Source organism: Lupinus angustifolius, chromosome LG19 (genome assembly GCF_001865875.1).
Source record: "Lupinus angustifolius cultivar Tanjil chromosome LG19, LupAngTanjil_v1.0, whole genome shotgun sequence".
NCBI lineage: Eukaryota > Viridiplantae > Streptophyta > Magnoliopsida > Fabales > Fabaceae > Lupinus > Lupinus angustifolius.
In genome coordinates, this window is record NC_032027.1 from 3,675,625 (window position 1) to 3,701,414 (window position 25,790).

Sequence of the window (25,790 nt, forward strand, 5' to 3'; positions counted from 1 at the left end):
ATCCCCTTGGGATAGAATTCACCAAGACCAAGGCTGGAATCTTTATGCACCAGAAGAAATATACTTCTGATGTGCTTAAGAGATTCAATATGCAGGGCTGCAATTCAGTGTCCACACCTATTGAGGCTTATGCTTCATCTAGTAATGATGATGAGGGTGGAGAAGTGGACAAAACTTTGTATAGGCAAATGGTTGGTTGCCTAAGATATGTGTGCAATACTAGGCCTGATATTGCCTTTGGAGTAGGCTTGGTTAGCAGACAAATGGAGACACCAAAGCAGCATGATCTCACTGCAATTAAGAGGCTGCTCAGGTATGTGAAGGGCACTTTAGGCCTTGGTTTAATGTTTCCTACAAGATCTGCAAGCATGGAGCAGAGGATCATAGGCTATAGTGATGCTGATTGGTGTGGTGATAAGTTTGATAGGAAGAGCACAACTGGTTACTTGTTTTTGCTTGGTGACTCCCCTATATCATGGTGCTCAAAGAAACAAGATATTGTTGCATTGTCTTCATGTGAAGCAGAGTATGTGGCAGCATGTATGGCTACTTGCCAAGCTGCTTGGTTGGTGACTTTAATGGCAGAATTGAAGCTAAGAACAGAAGGAGAATGCTTGCTGTTGAAGGTTGACAACAAGTCAGCCATAAACTTAGCTAAAAATCCAGTTGCTCATGGAAGAAGCAAGCATATTGAGACTCGTTTTCACTTTCTTAGAGATCAAGTTTGCAAAGGAAGAGTTAGATTGGAGTTTTGCAAGAGTGAAGTGCAATTGGGAGACATTTTTACCAAACCTTTGAAGAAGGAGAGGTTTGAGAAGATGAGAAGGAACATAGGAGTTCTAGAGTTTGATGAGAAACTGAATTAGGAGGGAATGTTAAAATTAGAAGTATTTTTGTAATTCAGTTTTCTGTTTTTGATACTTTCCATTTATAGTTGTTAGTTGGTTGGTAGTTGCTATATAAGGAAAGTTAGTTGATGCATTGTGTAATTCAATTTACATTGATCAATGATCAATCTCTTCTTGCATTATCTCTACTCTTCAATCACTCTTTAATCATCTATCTCTTCTCTACCTTTTCATTCATTCTGTTTTCATTTCTTTTCTTCTGCAACACTGGTTTTGTTGCTGTAACACAACTAGCTCATGCCATGGCCATACACTATATCCGCTACACAGTCGGAGGAGTCATAATATGGTTCTTTTGGACCAAACTATCTCAAACCATATATATCCATCGTCATGTCGAGCAATACATTCCGATTGTAGAAGTAGAGAGTCTATGTTGAAGATAGAGGTAAACTGTTCATTATTATGTTTTCTTGACTGTTAATTAGGAATACTTGTTCAGTTTGTTATCACTTAGTTTTTATTCTAGTCATCCTTTGCTGCTTACGGGTGTCAGTTGTGGTGTAATTCTAGTTCAGTTTGTTAGGACTTAGTTTTTATTGTAGTCATCCCTCGTTATGACTTAATTTTTAGTTATCATATCAGAAGCATAGAGAGAAATAGAAAAGAATATATAAATTGATAGTGTATGACTCTTATATATTGTCCTTGTATTGTTCACCATTAATGTTTAATAATTGTTGACTCTTAAAAATAATATAAATGAATAGTAAATAATATATCAATTGTATATTAGTCCCTTATATATAGGGTGATGAAATACTCTTGGTAGTACCAAAAAAAATAGAATCATTTAACGTGTTGAATTATGTCTTTTTTTTATTTTTAATTCAATTTCATTTAAACCTCCCTAATCCCTTTAACTTTGTTTAAGATTGCCTCAAAATACACTAATATTCACACGTCTAGATTCAAGTGGGTGAGACAGTGAGAAATAAATTAGAGAGTATCTGTATTTTAGGAAACTAGTGTAACTGGGAGGTATAACATTGAACAATTGTTAAAGAACATAGTATCCCATACAAAAGAAGAAGAAAAAATCTACTGAATTCCTTTCTTTATTGAATATTTTTCTTATTGTGTTTCACAAGGAAGAGGACAGATCTATATATAGCAATATAGGTTGGTTAGAATAACCAACTAAACTAACTGAAACTAACAGCCTACTAAAAAGAGAAATGGGCTTCCAAACTCAACAAAAGGCCCAAATGAATGATTCTGGTTTTTAGTTAAAAACTCCATTCTTCTTTTTGTATAAGTGTTGCCTCCTTGCTTCTTCCTTGTGTTTGTGTTGCATTATTCCTTGTTTCTTCTTCTTGATTTTCCAACTCTAACACTCGCCCACAAGCTGGAACGTGGATGTCTAACATTTCTAGCTTGGAAAGTAATTTCGTGAAGATGCCAGGAGACAAGGATTTGGTGAATATATTTTGCAATTTGAGACATAGTTGGGATGGAGAGTAAATGAATGAGCCCAGACTGAATCTTCTCCCTTACTGAGTGACAATCCACTTCGATATGCTTAGTTCTCTCATGGAAGATGGGATTAGCAGCTATATGGATGGCAGACTGGTTGTCACAGAACAAAGCTATGGCCTCTGGATGTGTTATCTGCAAGTCCTTCAAGAGGTATGCTAGCCATTGTGCTTCACAGGAAGCTAAGGCTATGGCTCTATACTCTGCTTCAGTAGAGGACCTTGCCACAACTTGTTGCTTTTTGCTTTTCCAGGAAATGAGAGCATGTCCAAGATAAAAACAATATCCAGATACAGATTTTCTTGAGTCAGGACATCCTGCCCAATCTGAATCAGTATATCCCTTTATCTTGAAATCAGATTCTGCAGGGAAGAAAATTCCAGCACTGATTGAACCCTTAAGATACCTTAGTATCCTTTTGGCTCCCTCAAAGTGAAGATTAGTAGGTTTAGCAATAAACTGGCTACAATACCCAACTGTGAAGCTTAAATCAGGTCTAGTATGTGTCAAGTAAAGGAGCTTACCCATGAGTCTTCTATAGGTAGTAGGGTCACTTAAAAGCTCACCATCTATAGAACTGATCAATCTTTTAGCATACTCCATTGCAGTAGAGCATGGTTTTGATCCCAACATTCCAGTGTCTTCTAGGAGATCAAGAGCGTATTTCCTTTGATATAAGAAGATTCCTTTGTTTGTTCTAGCCACCTCCATACCTAGAAAAAAATTTAATTGACCGAGGTCCTTTATACTAAATTCAATATCAAGAAGCTTCTTGATTCTGTTAATTTCTATAATGATGTTTCCTGCCAATACATGGTCATCAACATATACTAGAATAGATGTAAAGTTAAGATCAGTAGACTTAATGAATAATGAGTGATCAGCAAAGGATTTTTGGTAACCAAATTGAAGAAGAAAACCCGTTAACTTGGAATGCCACTGTCTACTAGCTTGCTTAAGTCCATAAAGAGACTTTTCAAGCTTGCAGACCAGATGAGGATTGTCAACACATAACCCTTGAGGAATTTTCATATATACTTTCTCCTTTAGGTCACCATGGAGAAATGCTGTGTTTACATCTAATTGATGTAAATGCCATTTGTTGGCTGAAGCCAAAGCAAGTATGACTCTAATGGTTGTCATTTTGATCACAGGACTAAAGGTTTCAATATAATCTATTCCTCGGTTTGAGTAAACCCTTTGGCAACAAGCCTTGCCTTGTGCCTCTCAATAGAACCATCAGATCTATATTTGATTTTAAAAACTCATTTGCACCCTATGGCTTTCTTGGTGCTAGGTAAGGTGGTCAATGTCCAAGTATTGTTGTCTTTGAGAGCTTTTAGTTCATGTTGTAAAGCAGTTCTCCAACAAGCATGTTTAATAGCATCAATATAAGAACTAGGTTCCTTGTGAGAAGATATATTAAGAGAGAAATGCTTATGAGCTAAAGACAATTTATCATAGGATATGTAATTTGATAAAGAGTATTGTATTTTTGTAAACTTTGATGGGGATGAATGATAAGTAGAAGTATTTAAATTGCAATGGTAGTCTTGCAAATAGTGAGGATTGTGTCTGTTTCTAAGGGATTTTCTAGTATTGTGGTTCTCACTCTGTTGAGCATTGTGCTCAGTAGTTGGGATGTCAGCTTGAGCATCACCATAATCATTAATCACAGCAGGATGGTTGTGTTCAGGTGCATGTCGTATAATGTATTCTTCATTAGAGTCATCTAGCCATCTTGAGTCATTGTTATGGTTGGTAGGTATGGATATATTGGTATCTAGGTCATTATTGGCAATCTCTGCAAAAGGAAAAACATGTTCATAGAAAGAAACATTTCTAGAAATAAAGATTTCATGAGTTCTAGTGTCCAAAATTACATATCCTTTCTTGATCTAGGATCAAGCTTCTTTCTATGGGAGGTAATGGTAGTGGCATAACATAGGCATCCAAAGATCCTTAAGTCATAAATGTTTGGCAACTTTCCATATAGCACATTAAAGGGAGTATCATTGGACAAGTAACTACTTGGTTGCCTATTAATCAAATAAGTAACATGAGCCACAACATAGTTCCAAAAAAAAAGAGGAACCTTTGATTGAAAAAACAGGGATCTAGCAACACTAAGAATGTTTGGTGTTTTCTCTCAACCACCCCATTTTGTTCGGGTGTCTCAACACAGCTAGTTTGGTGCTCAATCCCCTTCTTAGCATAGAAGTCATGTAAGGAAAATTCCTTTCCATTATCACTTCTGATGCACTTAGCTGTTATTCCAAATTGAGTTTGTATAAGGGTGATAAATTTTTTAATAAGATCATGCACTTCAGACTTAAGTTTTAGGAAATAAAGCCATGTAAACCTGGATTTGTCATCAACAAATGTCAAGAAATATCTGTGACCAAAAGTACTTGGAGTGACAAAGAGCCTCCATATGTCCATGTGAAGCAAATAAAAAATGCAGGCAGATTTAGAAATTCTATTGTCATAGGGTAAACTTTTCTCTTTTGCCATGTAACAAATATGACAAGGATTAGTAGTTTTAATGCATCTAATGTAAGGAAAATCTTTTTGCATTGTCAACATCTTGTTATGAGATATATGACCTAGTCTAATATGCCAAATATTTGTGTCATAGGTATTGAAACTGTTAGCAATATTACTACAATTTTTCTCATGAATGATGGGCAGAGTCTTCACACCATCCTTCATTACATATTGTCCACTTCTCAATTCAGCTACACCAATCATCTTCAATGATGGGAGATCCTGAATATGACAAATGGTTTTGGAGAAAGTTAGTTGACAGGGAATGTTCTTAATCAGTTTGGAAATTGAAATCAGATTATAGGTAAAGCATGGTATATATAGTACATCTATCAAGTATAATTGAGAAGAGAAAATGACACTCCCTGAGATATTTGTAGAAACTTGACTACCATTTGGTAATGTGACATAAATGGTATTGATTTGCTTGAAAGTTTGAAATTGTGAAAGTGTATGGCATTTATGGTCAGTGGCCCATGTGTTAAGGAACCAATCAAATATTTTAGTACAAGAATTCAATACATGCTTCATACCTTTTTCATTGGTACTGTTATTTGCAGTGTGTGTAGTGAGTTGATTAGTGCTATGAGCAGTGTTAGGCTGTAGGATTGACAACAAAGTTTGTTGCTGTTGAGGAGTAATGCTAACTCCCGAAGTCCCCTCACTAATTTTATTGCCTATGGAGTGGTATTTTCCTTCATCTTGATAGCCAGAGTCGTAGGATTAAGTATCATTTGCTCCAATGATGTTGATAGAATAGTTCTTGAAATTTCCAGGTGGGAATCCATGTCTTTTGAAACATTGATCAACTGTGTGTCCAGTCTTATGACAGAAGGAGCAGACTTTGGAGCCTCTGCTAATTTAAGATCTACCTGAGTTCCTTCCTCCTTGGTATCCTCTTCCTCTACTTCTTCCTCTACTGCTTCTTGTATTTCTTTCAAAGTTGTTGATATCAAGATCACTGCTTACTGTGTTCATCAGTGCCCTTGGTTCAACAAACTGAGAATTAACATGTCTTTCTTGTTGAACCAAGAGGTAAAAAGCTTTATTAATGGTAGGGAGTGGATCCATTAACATGATCTGCGACCTTACTATTTCATATTGATCATTTAGACCATTAAGGAAGCAAATGACATAGTCATTTTCCTTGTACCCTCTTATAGTAGGAATCAAATTACATTTGCATCTATGTGTGCAAGAGCATCCAGGGATTGGCCTAAAATTATCCAGTTCTTGCCACAATCCTTTTATGTAATTGTGATAAGCTGCTATGCTAAGATTACCTTGTTTATAGGTGTAAATTTCTCGAAGTAATTGTGAGATTCTGTAGGCATCTCCTTGATAATATCTCTCACGCAAATCTTGCCAGATCTTTGTAGTCGTTTCCATCCACAGAATGCTTTGGACAATTGAAGCATCTATTGATTGGGTTAGCCAAGAAATCACCAATGTATTTACTCTGTCCCATGTACTGAAACTTGGATCTTCAACCGATGGTTTGAGAAGGGATCCATCGATAAACTGGAGCTTATTCTTCGTTTTAAGAGACATCCACATAGCACAAGACCAAGAATGATAATTGTCACCATTTAGAGGTTTGGACATGAGTACTGCACCAGGGCTCTCATTGGGAGGCATGTAGTAAGGTGAAAAGGGATCTTGCATTGGGTTTAGTGTGGCTATGGCTCTATTCTCCATTTTTGGCGTAAGCAGATAGAGGTAATGGAGATTTTAGGAGGGATTTCTGGAAAGAAGATGAATTTTGAGAATGAATGAGGGAGAGGACGAATTTGATCAGAGTGAAATTCTGCCAGCGGAAAAGTGGGATATCAGGGCTTTATGCAAGCTCTGATACCATGTTAAAGAACATGGTATCCCATACAAAAGAAGAAGAAAAAATCTGCTGAATTCCTTTCTTTATTGACTATTTTTCTTATTGTGTTTACACAAGGAAGAGGACGGATCTATATATAGCAATATAGGTTGGTTAGAATAACCAACTAAACTAACTGAAACTAACAGCCTACTAAAAAGAGAAAATAAAGAGAACTGGGCTTCCAAACTAAACAAAAGGCCCAAATGAATGATTCTGGTTTTTAGTTAAAAACTTCATTCTTCTTTTTGTATAAGTGTTGCCTCCTTGCTTCTTCCTTGTGTTTGTGTTGCATTATTCCTTGTTTCTTCTTCTTGATTTTCCAACTCTAACATAAATTTGTTCTCCCTTATAATCCAACAAACAATGAAATATCAAGCACTTATAAATATAAATCAAACTATATAAAACATTTGTTCAAGTATGTTAAAAAAGGTCCTGGCAGGGTGTCTGTAATTGTTAATTCCCGTATACATGGGAGAGTGGAGGCCAAATGCATTGATAAGATCAAACAATATTATATTGTCACTATATTTCTGGTTGTAACTTAGCATGGCACATATTTGCTTTTGATATTCATCATAGATGGCATGCTTTGCAGATATTAAACTTTCCTTCAATACTTAGGGAAGATGAGACACTTGATGAGGTTGTTCTTAGTTATGTCAATCAGACTACAATGTTTCAAGTGTGGCTGCATACTAATAGGTTGTAAGCCGATGCTAGAAATTTAACCTCCAATGTAATATGCAACACAATATTGTAGTTTCAAGATTGTAATGACATAAAATGGACAGCCTAATACACGAGGGTCTCACTTAGGGTCTGGCCTTACCCCACAGGCGGAGAGACTGTTTCCAAAATTCGAGCATGTGACCTCATGTTTATTAAGCTACAACCTTAACATTACACAACCACAATTGAGGCCCATCAACTGCATTTTCTCATAATTGTCCTAAATGCAACGTGAAACCTCAATCACGATCACAACTACAATCTAAAACATTGTTATATAACTTTGTTTCCTCTAGTACTTGTGATTAGCACTACATGCTTTTGGTTCTTAATGTTTAGAGTGGATGTGCTAGTTATCTCACCATTAGAACTCTTTATGGGATATCTTATTCTACTTTTGAAGAAACCTGTTATACAGTAGGTCTTTTCACTGATGAAAAAAAGTATATTAACAATATATTTGAGGCTATTGTGTTGGGATATGGAACTTATGTACCTCATTTGCTTGTCAATTGTTGATCTCAAATTCAATTAGTATACTTCTCATTATTTGGGAAAAGATGTGAGAATTATTGTCTGATGGAATTCTTTATAACAATATCAGAAGACATATGCAAAGTCCTAGTGTGTATCCCATATCACTATTATGTTATTTGTACATTACACAATTGTTTAAAATTTGAGTTTATAGTTCTAATTTTTTGACAATTGATTTGTACATAATATTTTCATCATCTGATGCTGACATGAAGAACTAGAGCTTAATTCAGCTTTAAAACTTGATTCAACTCAATGGAAAGACATTATGAGATTTTTTTGGCATGCCTTTTCTAGATAACGTTCCTGCTGCACACTTCCACAACATATTTATGTTTAATGAACTAAATTATTACATTCTTCCCATGAACCTACTACAATCTACAAGAACTAAATCTTAATTTCATTAGGTGAGTCTGCTTAATACATGATGAACTATTTCAACTAAATGCATATTTGCTAATCTTTGAAAAAGTTGTTGATGCTGTTAACTCTTCTGTTGGAGGGTTTACTTGGGGTTAATGATATTAAGAAAATTGATGACTGGGTTCGAAGGGTTTGTGATACTTGGTCTTAACAAAGATGGCTATTTTTTTTATATAACCAAGAGTATCCCTCACCCTATAGATAAAGAAATAGTCCATTTTAAAATACATGTTTGTCCATCTCAACAAGTGTTGCTTTCAGGAATCGAACATTTCACGTTTAGCCTAATACGATATTAGAGCCTTACACTAGTAGGCCAACATCTCATTGATTAAAGATGACTAATTTAATGTTGGAATACCTTTGCATATTCTTCTCCTGAATTCAGATAATCACATTGCAACTACGGTTTCTCATGTATATCTGTTGTTGACTCGGTTATTGATTACATGTTAAAACCTATGCTTGGTAAGTTAAGAAGTATTGATGATGATGTTGGTGTTGACATTGACTGAGTGACACTTAAGTTTCTTAACAAAATTAAATGCTCTCCATTTTTCCACTTATCCGACTTGAGAGTATTTTCATTGCACATGAGCAGACATGTTAAAACTCTTCCCTTTTTCCACTCAAATATGTTCTCTTTAGTTTCTTAATTGAATCAGACATCAACAATATCAAGATGCAACAAATTTCAGCAACCAAACAAGACACTAGATAACTCTAAACAAGAAGAATGACACTAGAAAAGATTCTAAGAGATGACTCAAAAAACTTGGGCAGGAACATAATATAATAAGAACAAGCAAAAAAAAATAGTTAATTTTAGAGCACAGAATGAATCCAAAATACCCACGTCTTGATGAGGTTTAGGCAGCAACAAAACACCAATGTATCCATCTTGTAATGGTTCAACTTAGCACTAAAATAATTCAAACTTTAGCCACCAAATGATGTAGTGCAGCAAGCAATCAAATAAGGGCAGGACAATGTAAATTGATGTAGTTTCGAGGACTAAACAAGTCTAGCATCAACCTTTCAAGATGGCCACCAATAACCTCAAAATGGAAGAGATGAGTGTTCTAAAGGCATGAACTATTCAACCACAATAATATTTTTGTTTATTTTTCTATACAAATTTCTTTTTTCGGTCTGATTTTTTTCAATGCTCAATTTTTGCAAGGTTCAACCAAGGATGATAAACACTAAGGTAATAACTTGACAAATGATAAAAAGTGAAGGAAGATTTACCAATGCCTCTAAGCAATGAAGCCTCAAATCTATCCATAGAACTAAGATTTGATACCATATTTGATAGTGCTCCACTAGCATGACTTTGATGACAACCATGAATGGAGAGAGTTGTGCACAGTCATTACTTCGATTAGCTTCATGAAGATGAAGGTTATGATATGAATGGTGGAATTTGAAGGTTGAAAAGCTAAGGAACTCCTCCAAGAGCTTCTAGGTTTGCCAAAAACAATTGTGAACAACCTTCAACGGGTCAATTTCGTGTGCACAACAGTCCATAGTAGTCACTCAAAAACATCAAAAACAGAGTCCAAAGTTAGGCCTAGGCATATATATCAACATTGCAACTCATTAACCATATAATAAAGGAAACAACTATGATATAATCCAAGATGTATGACCACATGTTTAGTATTGTATCAGTCCTACAAGAGTAATTATGTTGTATGGATCATCGAGGAGATTAAAGCTTGCCTTCAAAAAATGAACTTAAATAATATACATGGCACTATCAATAACATCATTAAATAGAATCAGCCTAATTTTTTTTGCTTCTCTACAATAGAGTAAGCTATACAGCAACACTAAAATCACCTTTATGTGAAATGTGCTCATGAGCTGCAATAGAAGAATGCTGAGACACTTCTATTGCTGCTTCAGCTAATGGCAGTTCACTTTCACTGTTAAAATGGGACAGTTGAGAATGATCCTCAGCTGCAATGTTTAGTTGTGGGTCATCAAGTTCTGTATGATTGACCGCTGCTGTGACATTGGAAAGGTGTGGTATTAATCTCAAGATTTGCATCACACAGGTGAGCACTGAGCACGATCAATCACCATAGGATCAGATGATCGTATATCAAGAACTTTGTCAGCCGCATTCAGTCCCTTGACATTTTCTTCACCAGTCACATGGTTAACCTCTTGATTTAGATGATCATCATCGATGTGCTTTAGTTCTTCATGGTCAACCTCAGCTGCAACATTGTCTGGCACATTATTTTCTCCACCATCTGCATAGCCTAGCTCTGATTGATCAACCTCGATGTGTGCATCACAGAGCTGCAGATTCTCACCATCATCGTCATTATCAGCGGCGTGAATCAACTGGACAGGACTAACTGCAATATCATCTACAGGATATAATTCTGCACAAGCAATCTCTCTATCAATATGACTTAGATGTAGTTGGTCAATTCCAATGGCAGTGCCATAGAACTGAGGTTGTACATCCTCACTAATAGCATTATATTGAACTACCCCATCCTTCCGCAACCGTTTTCCTGCACCTTTTCTTCTAATCCTCTCCTTTCCTCTCGCCCTTTTTCCAGCTTCAACTTCAGAGCTGGCTGATACCATGACTGGACCTGCAATTTGGTCTCTCAAACATTCATGGGCAATATATCTTATCCTAGATATGGATTCAATTTGTTGTGGATCCAGCCCTTTTGTCGAAAAGGTATCTGCTATATGTGCAATATCCCTCAGACCAGCATTCTGCGAACATTTGTTTATTTTCTTTAAAAAGCATTTCAAACTTAATCTATAATTGCAATAAGATATAAAACTAAATTCACGAGTCATATCCTTACCGTTCTCCGAAACTCAGATGAAAGAGAAATTGGCCTCCCTATGAACTTACGAGTAATTCTCAGATACCAATCCATGTACTCACTTTCATCAACACCCTCATCCCCGTCAACAATGTTCAGAAGACGGTCCATCCATTCATTAAGCTCTGATTCCATTTTCCCTGACAAATCAACCCCACCATCAACTCCTCTACTCTTCCTCTCCCAACGCTCCACATCATCGGGAATTGATTGAAGCATGCCATATTGCCTTAAGCAGCGATTTGGAAGATGCCTTTCTGCCTTATCAAAGCATATCAACATGGTCTTTGACCTCCCAAGAATTAAACTGCTTTTGATGTGTTCTGGAATCACCATACTGTCCAAGTTTCTGTAGGGGAGCCACTCTACCTGTAATTTAAAAATAGCAAAACTTGATTCTCACTTTAAAATATATCAGAATATTTCCAGATCAGCAATAAGCATATAAATGAATATAAGACTTACATCACAAGGCTTTAGGGAATCCAAAGTCTTCCGATAAAAAATTACATCACGATTTGCAGTTGAGCCACTTTGTTTTCCTTTCCATCTAAGGGCAAATGGAAATCGATCATACATTAGATCAAGGTTGAGCTTTGGTCGCCCAATATTTAGGTGAAAGTAACTCCAACACTGCAAATACACAATAACCGATTAATCCAGCATTTTGCAGAATAGAAAAATAATGTTAGAGAAAAGGGATGAAAATAGAGGGTTAAAAAGAAGAGCATTGCATTTAAATTACCTGCAGTAGTGTTAGACAGCCACTAATGGTGCTTTGAGTTTTTAGTGAGGCATTGCCCAGTGCTCTATACAAGAATGCTAATGCTGCTGCGCCCCATGCATATTGCCCACATCTATCGAAATTCTCAAATAATGGCAAATACATTACAGGGACTTTATTCCCGGTAGTGGTGGAGAATATGGTGCTACCTACGAGATAAAGAAGATAAGCACGAGTATGCTGCTCTGTCACTTCGATTGTAGCATCCACAGGACAGTGGAAAAAAAACTCTTTCAACCAACTTAGCTTCACCATACCGCCACTAGTGTAACCAGATTCTGGTACTCTGCCAAGATACTTTTCACAAACTGAACTGCATGAGGTATATGTAAGACCTATTACAGGTTCTCCATCAATTGCGAGCCCAAGCAAAAGTGCAACATCTTTAAGGGTTACTGTCATTTCTCCAACATTCAAGTGAAATGTATTTGTTTCTCTTCTCCACCTTTCAACTAGAGCAGAGATAAGCGGATTATCTAGACTAATAGCTGGGATTGACCTTAAGTATCCAAACCCAGCCATCTCTACCAATTCAATCTGTTTAGGAGTAAGTGTCCACTGATCAAGCTTTGAAGTGTGTTCGTGACACCTGAGGGCACCTCGCTCCTGTTAATGTATTAATGAAAGAACTATTATAAAAAATAAAGCATTAATAAGATTTTTCTTGAGAGAAAATTAAATAAAAAACAATTATGATGAAGCAGAAAGGCCTGTCAGCTAGCAAACTGCACCTGTCCTTCCCAAACTGCTGTCGAGACGTGCTTGTCTTGGTCATAAAGAACTGAACCATCGAGTGGACCTGGATTAGTCACATAAGGGTCCACTGCTTCCACTTCCATTAGTATGACTGATGACCAACATCCAAGGAGCAAGCAAAATAAGAAATACAAACCTAAAACATTACTACTTTGTTTTATAAATGAAGTTTAGTTTATTAACAAGAGAGGGATACAACGACTGAGAATAAAAAACTCTAACTAAGAGAAGGCAAAAAAGGAAAGAGAACTTGTCAATATATGCTAGGAAAAAGCCTTCAAACCCTGAATATTAACAGCCCCATAGCCCAAGTTAACGAACCCATAAGCAACTAGTTCAAATATATATTAGAACAAGTCAGCCAAATATATTATGCAGCAAAATAGTGACAGTTGAATTAGACTAATTGAGAAGATGTGAAAAGGAGAACCATGACAGAAGTCTGCATCTTTCACCCCATTTAGAGAAGACAGAACATACAACTTTTCTTATTTTCCACTGCTCAGATACCTAGACAAGTAATATAAGTAAATGATACAATAAACTTGTACTTCTTTACCAGGGATAATGAAGGATTTATACTGCAGAATTTAGAGATGGTTGATCAGAATAGGACAAGCAACAACTTCAATAGCCTTCTTTTCATGCTTCATCGAGTTAAAAAAATTCTCTTTCTTTGTATGAACAATCCTTTGGGGAAAATTGGCACAGCACAAAATCTGAGGAAACATAATATTAAGTGAAGTTTGTTTATAAATAATATGTGGAAGGCTACAAGCAACAGAAAGTCGATGGATGATTATCCTATAATTATTTTCCAGTAATTCTTGAACATAGAGTACATTATGAAAAGAAATATAGTGATAAATTTTTTGAAGGGAAGGACATATTTCAAAAGTAGATTCTGCCTTTGACAACAGTCATAAGTCATCCACCCTCAAGTCAAGCATGAGTGATAGCGGAGGAGCAGTGGAGTTCAGCCCTCCCAAGTGATGAAACAGTCAATCCCCGTCGTACCTGCGTGGGTCAAATAGCCACGAAATCACAACCCAAATCGTGGGTCCATACCTGCTCCAACATTCCCGCAAGTAGAACCCTAATTTTAAAAGGAAAGTCTTTTTTGCCTGTGTCTTGGTTTTTAGGGCTTTTGGTTATTTAATCACCCCCTTCTTTCCCTCATATGAAACGCGTTTAACAGCAGCAGCCATGAAATGCAAAACACAAAGCAAGCTCTGCACATTCCGGCGCACTTTCCAGCCACTCTTCCATTCCCACTTTCAGGCAAAACTTCTTCCCCTCACTTTGCAGTTTCACAACTATGGCCTTATCTCAATCTCCCACTGCCACACCCACTCCAAGTAGTGGCCAACAAATGTTGACGAAACTTAAGAGCAGTGATTAAAAATGCAGTCCGCAATACTTAATGCGGCCACAACATTGCAGATGCGACCGGAAACGCACCACAATTGCAGTGTGAATGAAATTCACAGCAAAATTGCTTTTTTTCATGCTGTCCCGTTTTGTTTTGAAATTATACTTTCATGTGAGAAACTAAGAGAAAAACTTGAGAAAAAGCAAAAGTAGATGTAGAGTAGAAGGTAGTGAAAAGTACATCCATAATTAAATTATTCAACAAACTCACTTAGTATGTGATCGGTGATCCCTTTGTTGTGTGACTTTGTTTTCACTTTTCACTCTCTGAGTCTTTCTTGCTGATTCTTTCTGCATGTGTGTCGCCTTGGAGCTGTTGGTTAACTTGAGAGAGGAGGGAAGAGAGATTAGAGAATGGAAGCTGAATTGGGAATGGTGGCGAAATGGGATTTTAGGGATTTTTGGGAATTTTTTAGAATGAGAAAGGAGAGAGTGGAGAGAATAGAAGGTGAATTGGGAATGGGATTTTGGGGATTTATCAAGAGTTTGGAGAAAGAAAAAGGAGAGAGTGGATGTGGAGAGAATGGAAGGTTAATTGGAATGGGATTTTGGGGGATTCTGGAGAATGAGATAGGAGAATGAGAGGGGGAGAGACTTTAGTGTTGTTTGGGCTTTTGGACTTAGGCTAAAAAAATAACATAACATTTTAAGATTAACATCACATAGATCCACATGACACCCTTTTATTTTTTTCCAACCGGATAAAAAATTAAGGATTTAATATGTATATACTCTTAGTAAAAATATATTTTATACTGTCAAATAAATTATTTATTATTGATTTATTAATTATCTTTAGCTGTCAAATAAAAGTAATACAAATAAATATGGATGATATATTAGCAGTGTAAAAAACTTGACATAAACTAAAAAATTAATGCTAAAAATATGTATTCACCATTCCACCTCTTTATTTTATAGAGTCATGAAAATAATTTATATGGGAAATGTACTATATTTTTTAATAAAATCACTTCATTGCTAATTGAATATATTATTTTTATTGAAAATTATTATCCAAAGTTATTGATTGACTATTATTCTAAAATTATTTTAGTATTGTATAAAGTTTCGATGATTTTAGCATTGATTAAACATCACAAAGCAGTCAAGAATATAATCAATACATCCAACATATTATCCATATAGTATGCAAGCGGACAAATCCCACCTTACCGGTCTTCATCAACAAATTATAAGGAACCTTATTATCAATAATCAAGTTGTGGATTTTTTTGGTTATATCTTTAGATAAGGAGTTACAAAAAATGGTAGTTATGATGACAATGAAGATTATGCTCCTCCATGCAATAACAATTAACATCTCAAATATGAATATCTTAGTGGAGTTAAAAAAAATTATTTACTTTTCTTAAGGGTTTTTAAGTGACATTTTTATAATATATTAATTGTCACGTTTTATCTTAATTTATTTTGTAAGGATGTCATACATTTGAATCTTGACTTTACTTCTTAATTAAGTATTTGATGATAACGAGAATTGCAATATTTTGTACTCTTCTAAATGAATGTAATTCACTTTTATCAATGTAAAAACATGATAAAATATTTTCTTTTAATTGCAAAATTATGTTATTTTATTAAAAAATATATTTCAAATTATTATTTGTCATGAAACAAAACTACATGAATTAAAAATCTATAAAAAATTAATAAATAATAATAGTTAATTAATTATACTAATTGTACAATATTTTTTTTACATTTTGTGCATAGACCGCAACCGCAATTTAAAACATTGTTTAAGAGTATAAATTACTTATATTTTATATTTTAGTGTATTTGTGTATTTCAATATGTAGGGTATGTCATATAATTTGGTGTATGTTTGTCCTTTTATGTGCAGGATACAAATTAATTATATTTTTCCTTTAACTGTAGTGGCTATCTGTTATAGTATTTTTCGAGTTGGCCATTTTCTGCAATTGAATAGCTACCTTCCACCCAAATGTGATACAATCATTACTAAACATGGAAAATTGTCAATCGGATGTTATTTTTAATCTAACACAGATCTTGGAAGTTCAGGAGACAATACGTAGTTAGTTCTTTTCTTTTTTCCTAAAATGTCGAGGATGTAAAACCTTCTCTTTCTGGTCATGTTTAATTGGATCAGAACTGCATAAATACTCGATATTACCAAGGAAGCACAGACAGGACACGAGTCACGACAAAATAAATATAGAATGTCATAGATTTAGTTAGGAGGTCCAAATCTGTAAAATACATAAACATCATAAACACAGTGACTATTATCTTGAATTGAGGTATCCCATATTGGCCAAGAATGGAATGAATGAGAAGAAGCAAAAGTGTAAAAGTTTGCAGAGTAAATGACAATGAATATATTGAATGAATGATACTTCTTCGATATTATTAAAGATCAATAAATGTACATTTATAGGTGATAAAGGTGGTAAAAAAAACCAGAACTCAACTAGTTGATAACCAATTTGATCTAACTAACTAAACTAATTGATAACAAACTGAAAATGGAATTAATCATGTGCTTCTTTCATAACTTGTTATGCAAGTAACACTGCCAAAACTGTTAGTAGTGTTTGTTGAAATGACTGAGAGAATATGCTTGTTGTTGGTTATATTAGTTGAACTATTTGTCCTTCTTGAGTTCAATAATTGTTGTATCTGAGTACTCTGATTATCCAGCCCAATCTTGTTGCTTTGTTCCTTGCCTTCTTTCTTATTACTGCTATGTTTCCCTCGATTAAACTCTACTTGGATCAAGCCCTGCTGATCCTTGTCTTGTTCCAGCTTTAGCATCCCCCCACAAGCTGGACTATATGCATCATAAAGTCCTAGCTTGCATAAGAGATGATAGAACTTTCCAGAGGTGAGAGCCTTGGTAAAGATATCTTCAATTTGAATGTTAGTAGATATGGGCATTAAGTGAACAATTCCATTCATTGCCTTTTCTCTAATGAAGTGACAATCCATTTCAATATGCTTTGTCCTTTCATGGAATACAAGATTGGCAACAAGATGAAGAGTTGATTGATTATCACAAAACAAAAAAATTGGATTAGTGTTAGAAATAAGTAAATCAGATAGAAGATATGAGAGTTGTTGAGCCTCACAACCTATAAGAGCAAGAGCTCTGTATTCAGCTTCTGCTGAAGATCTGGAGACAATTTTCTGCCTCTTGCTCTTCCATGATATTAAGGAATCTCCAATGAAGAAACAAAAGTCATTTACATATCTCCTAGTATCTAGACAACCTCCCCAACCTGAGTCACTAAAGCCCTTAAGGGTAAGGCTTGTGTTGCTGAGAAAAAACAGACCCTTTCCAGGGGCATTCTTAAGGTACTTGAGGATTCTCAATCTAGCCTTGTGATGCTCAATGGTAGGTTTAGATAAAAATTGACTTAAATGGCCCACAACAGAGGAGATATCTGGTCTTGTGTGGGTAAGATAGATCAATCTCCCTAATAATGTCCTATAGGTAGTAGGGTTGGAAAGGACAGTACCAAATTGGCTATGAAGTTTTGCAGTACTGTCCATTGGTGTTGACATTTGATTTGGCTGCAAGAAACCCAACATCTTGAAGAAGATCTAGGGTATACTTTCTTTGGTAGAGGCTAATTCATTTTCTTGTTCTGGCCACTTCCATTCCAAGTAAGTATTTTAGCTTTCTAAGGTCCTTGATACTGAACTTATCATTAAGAATCTGCTTCACAGATTGAATTTCCTTTAGGTCATCTCCTGCCAAGACTAGGTCATCAACATAGACCAATATGGCAGTGAAGGAGTGTTGAATACTTTTAATAAACAGTGAGTGATCAGATCCAAACTGAGTATACCCATTTTGAACCAAGACTACACTTAATTTGGTGTTCCATTGCCTACTAGCCTGCTTTAGGCCATATTGGGATTTTTGAAGTTTGCAAACTTTAGACGAACCATTGATGTTTAGTCTAGGAGGCATCTTCATGTAAACCTCTTCAAGCAAGTCTCCATGGAGGAAAGCCGAGTTAACATCAAGTTGGTGAAGATGCCAAGTTTTGATAGAAGCTAAGGCTAGAATTACTCTAATAGTGGTAGTTTTTACAATAGGGCTAAAGGTATCTAGATAATCTATTCCTGGAGTTTGAGTATATCCTTTTGCTACTTGTCTAGCCTTATATCTACCAATGGTTCCATATGCCTTATGCTTGGTTTTAAAGACCCATTTGCACCATATGGCTTTCTTATCTTCAGGTAAATCAGTAACTATCCAGGTTTCATTCCTATTTAAGGCTTGTAACTCCTCATTTATACCCTCAACCCAATAATGCTGATGTTTTATAGCCTCATGATAATTACTAGGTTCATAAAAACAACTGACATTTAAGATACATGACTTATGAGTACTAGAGAATCTATCATAAGACAAAACAAAGCTCAGGGGATGTTTCATAGTAGGGGAATTCCCTGAATTAGAGCAGCTTAGAAGAGTACAATGGTAATCCTCTAGGTATTTAGGAGGTTTTCTAAGTCTCCCTGAAGATCCAATGGTATCAATCTGCTCATTGTTAGGAATATAATCATCAGGGATATCATTGGCTTCAGGAATATCAACTTGGCCAACTTGAGGATTATAAGAAGTGTCATAGATGTGATGATCCAGAAAATGACCATCATGGTTAAAAGAAGTGGTAGGTAAAGAATTATTGTCCTGACTTTTATCTGAGTCATTCTGGTTGAAAAGGGGAAAAACATTTTCATAGAAAACAACATTTCGTGATATGAAAGTCTCTTTGGTCTCAAAATCATAAAGGATATAACCTTTTACTCCATGTTTAAATCCAAGAAATACACATTTTCTAGCCCTAGAATCAAACTTTTTCTATTATTAATAAGGGTGGAAACATAAAACAAACATCCAAAAACTTTTAAGTTCAAGAAATATGGATCATGATTAAAAAGAACTTGATAAGGTGACTTATTTCTCAAGACTGTTGAAGGCTGTCTGTTGATTAGGTGAATGGCATGAGCAGTGGCATAGCTCCAAAAACATTTGGGCATAGAGGACTGGAACATCAAGGCCATTGCCACTCCTAGAATGTGTTGGTGCTTTCTCTCAACAACACCATTCTGTTGTGGAGTTTCCACACAACTGGTATGGTGTATGATGCCTTTGGATTTATAAAATTCACTCATCTTAAACTCCACACCATTGTCATATCTTATGCATTTCAAGGTAATACCAAATTGAGTTTCAATAAGGACAACAAATGATTTCAAAAGATCAGAGGTTTCAGATTTAAATTTCATAAAGAATAACCAAATGTACCTAGATCTATCATCTACTATAGTTAAAAAATATCTATGACCTAAAGTAGAGGGGATAGAGACTAGACCCCATATATCAACATGAATGATATCAAAATTACAAGCAGATCTCTTATGACTGTTTTGAAAATTTAGGTTTTTCTGTTTTGCAAAATGGCATGCATCACAAGGTTTAGTAGATTGTTCATGATGAATGAAAGTGAATTCTTTATTTAAAGCAGAAATCTTTGCTTCAGAAGGATGTCCAAGTCTTTTGTGCCACACATTTTTATTTACAGAATTCACAGCATTAACACATTGATTAGGAACATAAGTCAGAGTATGAGAGTTAATAGCATATAGTCCTCCTCTTTCCTCAGCTGCAGCAATCATCCTCAATGTGATTTTCTCCTGTATTTTGCAATTAGTTTTGCAGAAAATCAGTGTACAATTGAGGGTGTTGGTAAGCCTTGAAACAAATATCAAGTTTAAGGAGAATTTAGGAATGTACAAAACATTGGCTAGGTGAAAATCTTTAGAGAACATAACAATTCCTGATATTGAAGTAGTAATTTGGTTTCCATCAGGCATTTTTATATTTATATGATTAATCTTTCTGAAACTTTGATAACTTGACAAGGAGTGACATATATGATTTGTTGCTCCTGTGTCAATGATCCAATCCTTATTCTTTAGATTTTTAGGCAAAGTGTGAAAGTTACCTATAAAGTGATGCCTACCTGTGTCAGCCAAAGAAATTGTGTTCACTTGGCTGGAATTGTGGGCAACATGTTCCTTCAGTAGAGCCAAGATTGCCTTGTGCTGATCAGGGGTGAATCCAACCAGGTTATCTTCATCAGTAGAAGGATTTCCTAAGCCATCTTCAGTAGAGCTGCTTACACTATTGATGTTGTTGCTTCCAGATTTGTAATGAGGTGGGAAACCATGTTTCTTATAGCATACATCAATGGTATGTCCCACCTTAATATAGAAAGTGTAGACCTTCGAAATTTGTCCCTCTTCCTCTACCATAGATAGAAGCATTATTTCTACCTATTCCTCCTTGATTGTTGGTGCCTCTGAAGCCTCTTCCTCTGTATCTTTCTCTCCCAACAAAATTATCAATGGTATTAGTGAAAACCTTTGCTTCATCTAATGAAGTTTCTATTTGTCTTTCTTGTTGCATAAGCAAGGAAAAGGCTTTATTCAAGTTTAAGAGAGGCTCAGTAAGTATTATTTGTGACCTCACACTTGAATATGGATCATTAAGGCCTTTTAGGAACCTTATTACATAGTCATCTTCTCTATAGGATCTTATTATAAGCAAAAGTCTACAGTTGCAAGGATTAAGGCAAGTACATAAGGGAATTGGCCTAAAACTGTCTAACTCTTGCCATAGACCTTTTAAATGTGTAAAATACTTGTCAATAGATTGATTTCCTTGCCTAGCAGTGTATAATTCTTCTTGCAAATCACAAATGCGAAAGACATCACCTTGGTAATACCCTTCCTTGAGGTCTTGCCATATCTCAAAAGCTGTCTTGAGCCATAATACACTTTGCACAATTGATTTATCCAGAGAATGATTGATCCAAGACATGACTAAGGTATTTCACATATCCCATGCTCCAAAAATTGGATCTTCAATTTTTGGCCTTGGTAGAGTTCCATCTATGAACTGTAATTTGTTCTTTGTCTTTAATGCCATCAACATATCTCTCAACCAAGAGTGATAGTTTCCCCCTAACAAGTGCTCCTTAACCAAGCTGATTCCTGGACTTTCATTTGCAGACATATAGTAAGGAGTTGATGGATAAATGAGGGGATTTATGGTGGCTAGTGCATTACTCATTCTGATTATGTTGTAAAGAAAAGAAAGAAGCAGAAGGATTTAACAACAAGAAAGAAAAAGAAGTATCATGCATAGCAGAGCATCAAATGATGCTCTGATATCATCTTGAATTGAGGTATCTCATATTGGCCAAGAATGGAATGAATGAGAAGGAAAAGCAGCAAAAGTTTGCAGAGTAAATGGCAATGAATATATTGAATGAATGATATTTCTTCAATATTATTAAAGATCAATGAATGTACATTTATAGGTGATAAGGGTGATAAAAAACAAACCAGAACTCAACTAATTGATAACCAATTTGATCTAACTAACTAAACTAATTGATAACAAACTGAAAATGGAATTAATCACGTGCTTCTTTCATAACTTGTTATGCAAGTAACACTACCAAAACTGTTAGCAATGTTTGTTGAAATGTCTGAGAGAATATGCTTGTTGTTGGTTAAATTAGTTGAGCTATTTGTCCCTCTTAATTTCAATAATTGTTGTATCTGAGTGCTCTGATTATCCAGCCCAATCTTGTTGCTTTGTTCCTTGCCTTCTTGCTTATTAGTGCTATGTTTCCCTCGATCAAACTCTACTTGGAACAAGCCATGATGATCCTTGTCTTGTTCCAGCTTTAAGCCCATTTCTTCACTACTTTCTAACATATTATGAAGTGTCTGTGTTTCCTTGGGTATTATCACAAAGTGAAGAAAAAAAAAGCATAGCAATTATACATAACTGATGTGATATACCTGCCGTGTTAAGGAAATAGTATGTCATTCATTCTCTCATCCTCTCTTATCTCCCCCGACATTTGGCACTTTCGTTGACCCTGATTACCTCGTCCCCCATCCCATTCTATTGATTACAAGGAAACTTCATGGAGCACAAATAAGTAGGTTCTGACTTGATGAATGATGATCACCTCCTACACCTTTACCTCATAAAAGTAAATCCATGAAAAACAAAATAAAAATTTCAATGCCTAGAATTATACAAGTTAAAACCAGTTTACCTCCATTTAAATCACAGAATGTCAAAATGTTTGGGTTCTAGTGTTCCACTCAATAGGTATGAGGAAAGAAAGTTCATTTATTTGCTAATTAAATAATCAAAAACCAATTTTATTAAATTTTATCAGCAAAGTTATCTATTATCCTAACATTTTGACCTTTCTATCTCATTTCATTATACTGAACCAAGCATTACAACAATCCATAAATCTTAACTTCAACAAAACTAATAGAGTTAGGTAATAGGCACAACCCAGAGGAGTATACAACATCAAGCACCTCAGATGAAGAGGAGACCTCCAAGCTATGCCTAATGAATAGAATAAATGAAGCTTGCGACTCAAATTCAAAGAAGATAAACAATGAGTTATACTCTGACACCTCATCTTCTTCTTCTGATGATTCACCTCCTTATGGGGCTTATATAATGCTTATGTCAAATTGCATGAAGAATTAAAAAAAAATAGCTAGGATTAGTTCTGATAGAAAACGAGTGATCCATCTAAATGAACAAAAAATAGTTTTATTATAGAAAGAATTAGATGAGCTGAAACTTGAGAATGAAACTTAGATCTAATATTTTCCTGTAGTACATGCAATTGCTCAAATTATAATTTATGTGAATCAACTGTCTGTGAGTCTTGCGAGACTTTGAAAGATGAGAATTTGAAACTTAATGAAAAGCTCGTAAAACTCAAAGAGAGTCAAAATCAATTAGACACTATGTTTAGTCAAACTGGAAATGTTGGTGACCATACTGGATTAGGATACATTCCCCCTATGCGTAGGAAAAGACCATATGGGAAACCTGTAACACGACCTAATAAGAAGTTTTATAATAAGAAAGTTCCTACATGTTTCTATTGTGGCACACATGACCACACTTCCTACTCTTTCTATATCAGGAAGTATGGTATACATAACGGCGTATATGTCTGGATGAAAAAAGGAGATAACTCTCTAGTTACTAACATAAAAGGACCTGATATAAATTGGGTACCTGAAAAAGGCAAGTGATCGAGAATGTACTATATGTTGAAGGCCTGTAACGCAACCTATTGAGTATCAACCAACTCTATGACAAATGTAATCATGTATGTTTCGACTCTGAGTGTTGCATAATTCATGACAATTTATCTAATAAGGTCAAATTCGTCGAACATCATATTAATAACATCTATATGGTTAACCTAGAAGATGTCACAACATTATTTTCAAAATGTTTTGTTTCCAAAGAAAATGATATCTGGCTTTGGCATAGGCGCGTCGCTCATATTCATGTAAAACATCTAGATAATCTGTCTAAAAATAATTTGGTTGAAGGACTGCCAAAACTTGATTTTAAAACTCAGGAATGATACTTGTAAAAAATGTAAACAAGTTAAAAACTCTTTTGGTATAAAGAATGTAATATCCACAACAAGACCTATAGAGCTTCTCCATATGGACTTGTTTGGACCTTCACAAATAATGAGTTTTGGTGGTAGTAACTATGCTTTGGTAATTATTGATGATTTTTCTAGATTCACATGGACATTATTTTTATCTTCTAAGAGTGATGCATTCAAATCTTTCAAAAACCTTGCTAAACAAATTCAAAATCAGTTTAATCTGAAAATTGTATTCATTAGATCTGATCATGGTGGCGAGTTTGAAAACCACCAGTTTGATAAATTTTGTAATAAATAGGGTATCATGAATCAGTTCTCGGCTCCTCGTACCCCTCAGTAAAATGGAGTAGTTGAAAGGAAGAATCGAGTTCTAGAGGAGCTTGCTAGAACCATGCTAAACGAAAGCAAGGTTCCTAAGTACTTTTGGGCTGATGCAATACATACTGCTTGTTGTGTGATAAATTGTATACTCTTCAGGCCTACTTGTTTGAAAACTCCTTATGAACTTTTAAAAGGCCGAAAACCTAATATTGCTCATTTTCATGCTTTTAGATGTAAATGCTTTATTTTAAATAATGGGAAAAAAGCGTTAGGAAAATTTAACTCAAAAGCGGATGAGGGTATATTTTTAGGGTATTCATTGCATAGTAAAGCTTATCGAGTGTTTAATAAATATTTCATGCAAGTAGAAGAGTCTGTACATGTTCATTTTGATGAATCTTCTCCAAAAGAGAAGAGAAATGTATCTTCTGACGATGTTGCAGGTGCTTGAGAAGAAGCATACTCTAAGGACATGGACTAGGACAAAGAAGAAGAAGCATAGCAAATTGTCCAAGATGAGCATCAGGACCTGCCAATCGTGTGGAAGACTAAGAAAGATTACCCACTTGATAAAGTTATAGGTGATATCTCTACGGGGGTGGTAACCCGTAGTTCTTTATGTAATTTTTATAACTTCGTTGCTTTTGTATCTCAAATCAATCCAAAGACCATCGATGAGGTCATTGAGGATGTTCATTGGGGTATATCTATGCAAGAAGAGCTAAACCAATTCGAGCGTAATAATGTATGGGACTTGGTCCCTAAGCCAAAAGAACATCCAACGATTGGTACTAGATGGGTCTTCCAAAAAAAAGGCTACAACCATGAGGAAGACATCGATTATGATGAGATCTACGCTCCTATATCCAGATTAGAGCCCATTAGGATGCTTTTATCCTTTGCATCGATTATGAACTTTAAGCTCTTTCAAATGGATGTTAAGAGCGCCTTTCTGAATGGCTACATTCAAGAGGAGGTGTATGTTGATCAACCTCCCGACTTTGAAAATTTTAAATATCCAAACCATGTACATAAGCTCAAGAAGGCTCTATATGGCCTGAAACAAGCTCCTAGAGCTTGGTATAACATATTGAGCTCTTTCCTTTTGGAAAAAGGGTTTGTGAGGGGTATGTTTGATACTACCCTCTTTATCCGTAGATTAGATGATCATGTATTATTAGTTCAAATATACGTTGGTGATATAATTTTCGGATCTACTAATGAAATTTTTTGTAGAGAATTTTCCGAGATGATATAGGGAGAATTTGAGATGTCGATGATGGGTGAGCTGACTTTCTTCCTTGGGCTACAAATTAAACAAATAGAAAGTGGCATCTTCATTCATCAATCGAAGTACAGCAAGGAGTTACTCAAAACGTTCGACATGGAAAAATGTAAAGAAGCTTCTACACCTATTGTGTCCGCTTGCTATCTAGATAAAGACGAAAAGGGGAAAAGCTATTGAGGTAACCAAGTATCGAGGGATAATCGGCTCTTTATTATATTTGACTGCGAGCCGCCCCGATATTATGTTTAGTGTTTGCATGTGTGCTAAATTTCAAGCATCTCCTAAAGATTCACACTACAGTGATGTTAAGC

The 25,790-nt window shown here is 35.4% G+C and overlaps 1 protein-coding gene and 1 pseudogene across 1 annotated transcript; both read right to left on the reverse strand.

The window, feature by feature from the left end:
* LOC109333914 (uncharacterized mitochondrial protein AtMg00810-like) lies at positions 2,205-3,527 on the reverse strand. The gene has a single exon (XM_019569496.1). The coding sequence runs from the start codon at positions 3,525-3,527 to the stop codon at positions 2,205-2,207; it is 1,323 nt and encodes a 440-aa protein (XP_019425041.1).
* LOC109334542 lies at positions 10,112-22,483 on the reverse strand (annotated as a pseudogene).

Coding starts and splice junctions, on each gene's coding strand:
- LOC109333914 (XM_019569496.1), bottom strand. CDS start 3,527: ATGACAACCATTAGAGTCATACTTGCTTTGGCTTCAGCCAACAAATGG.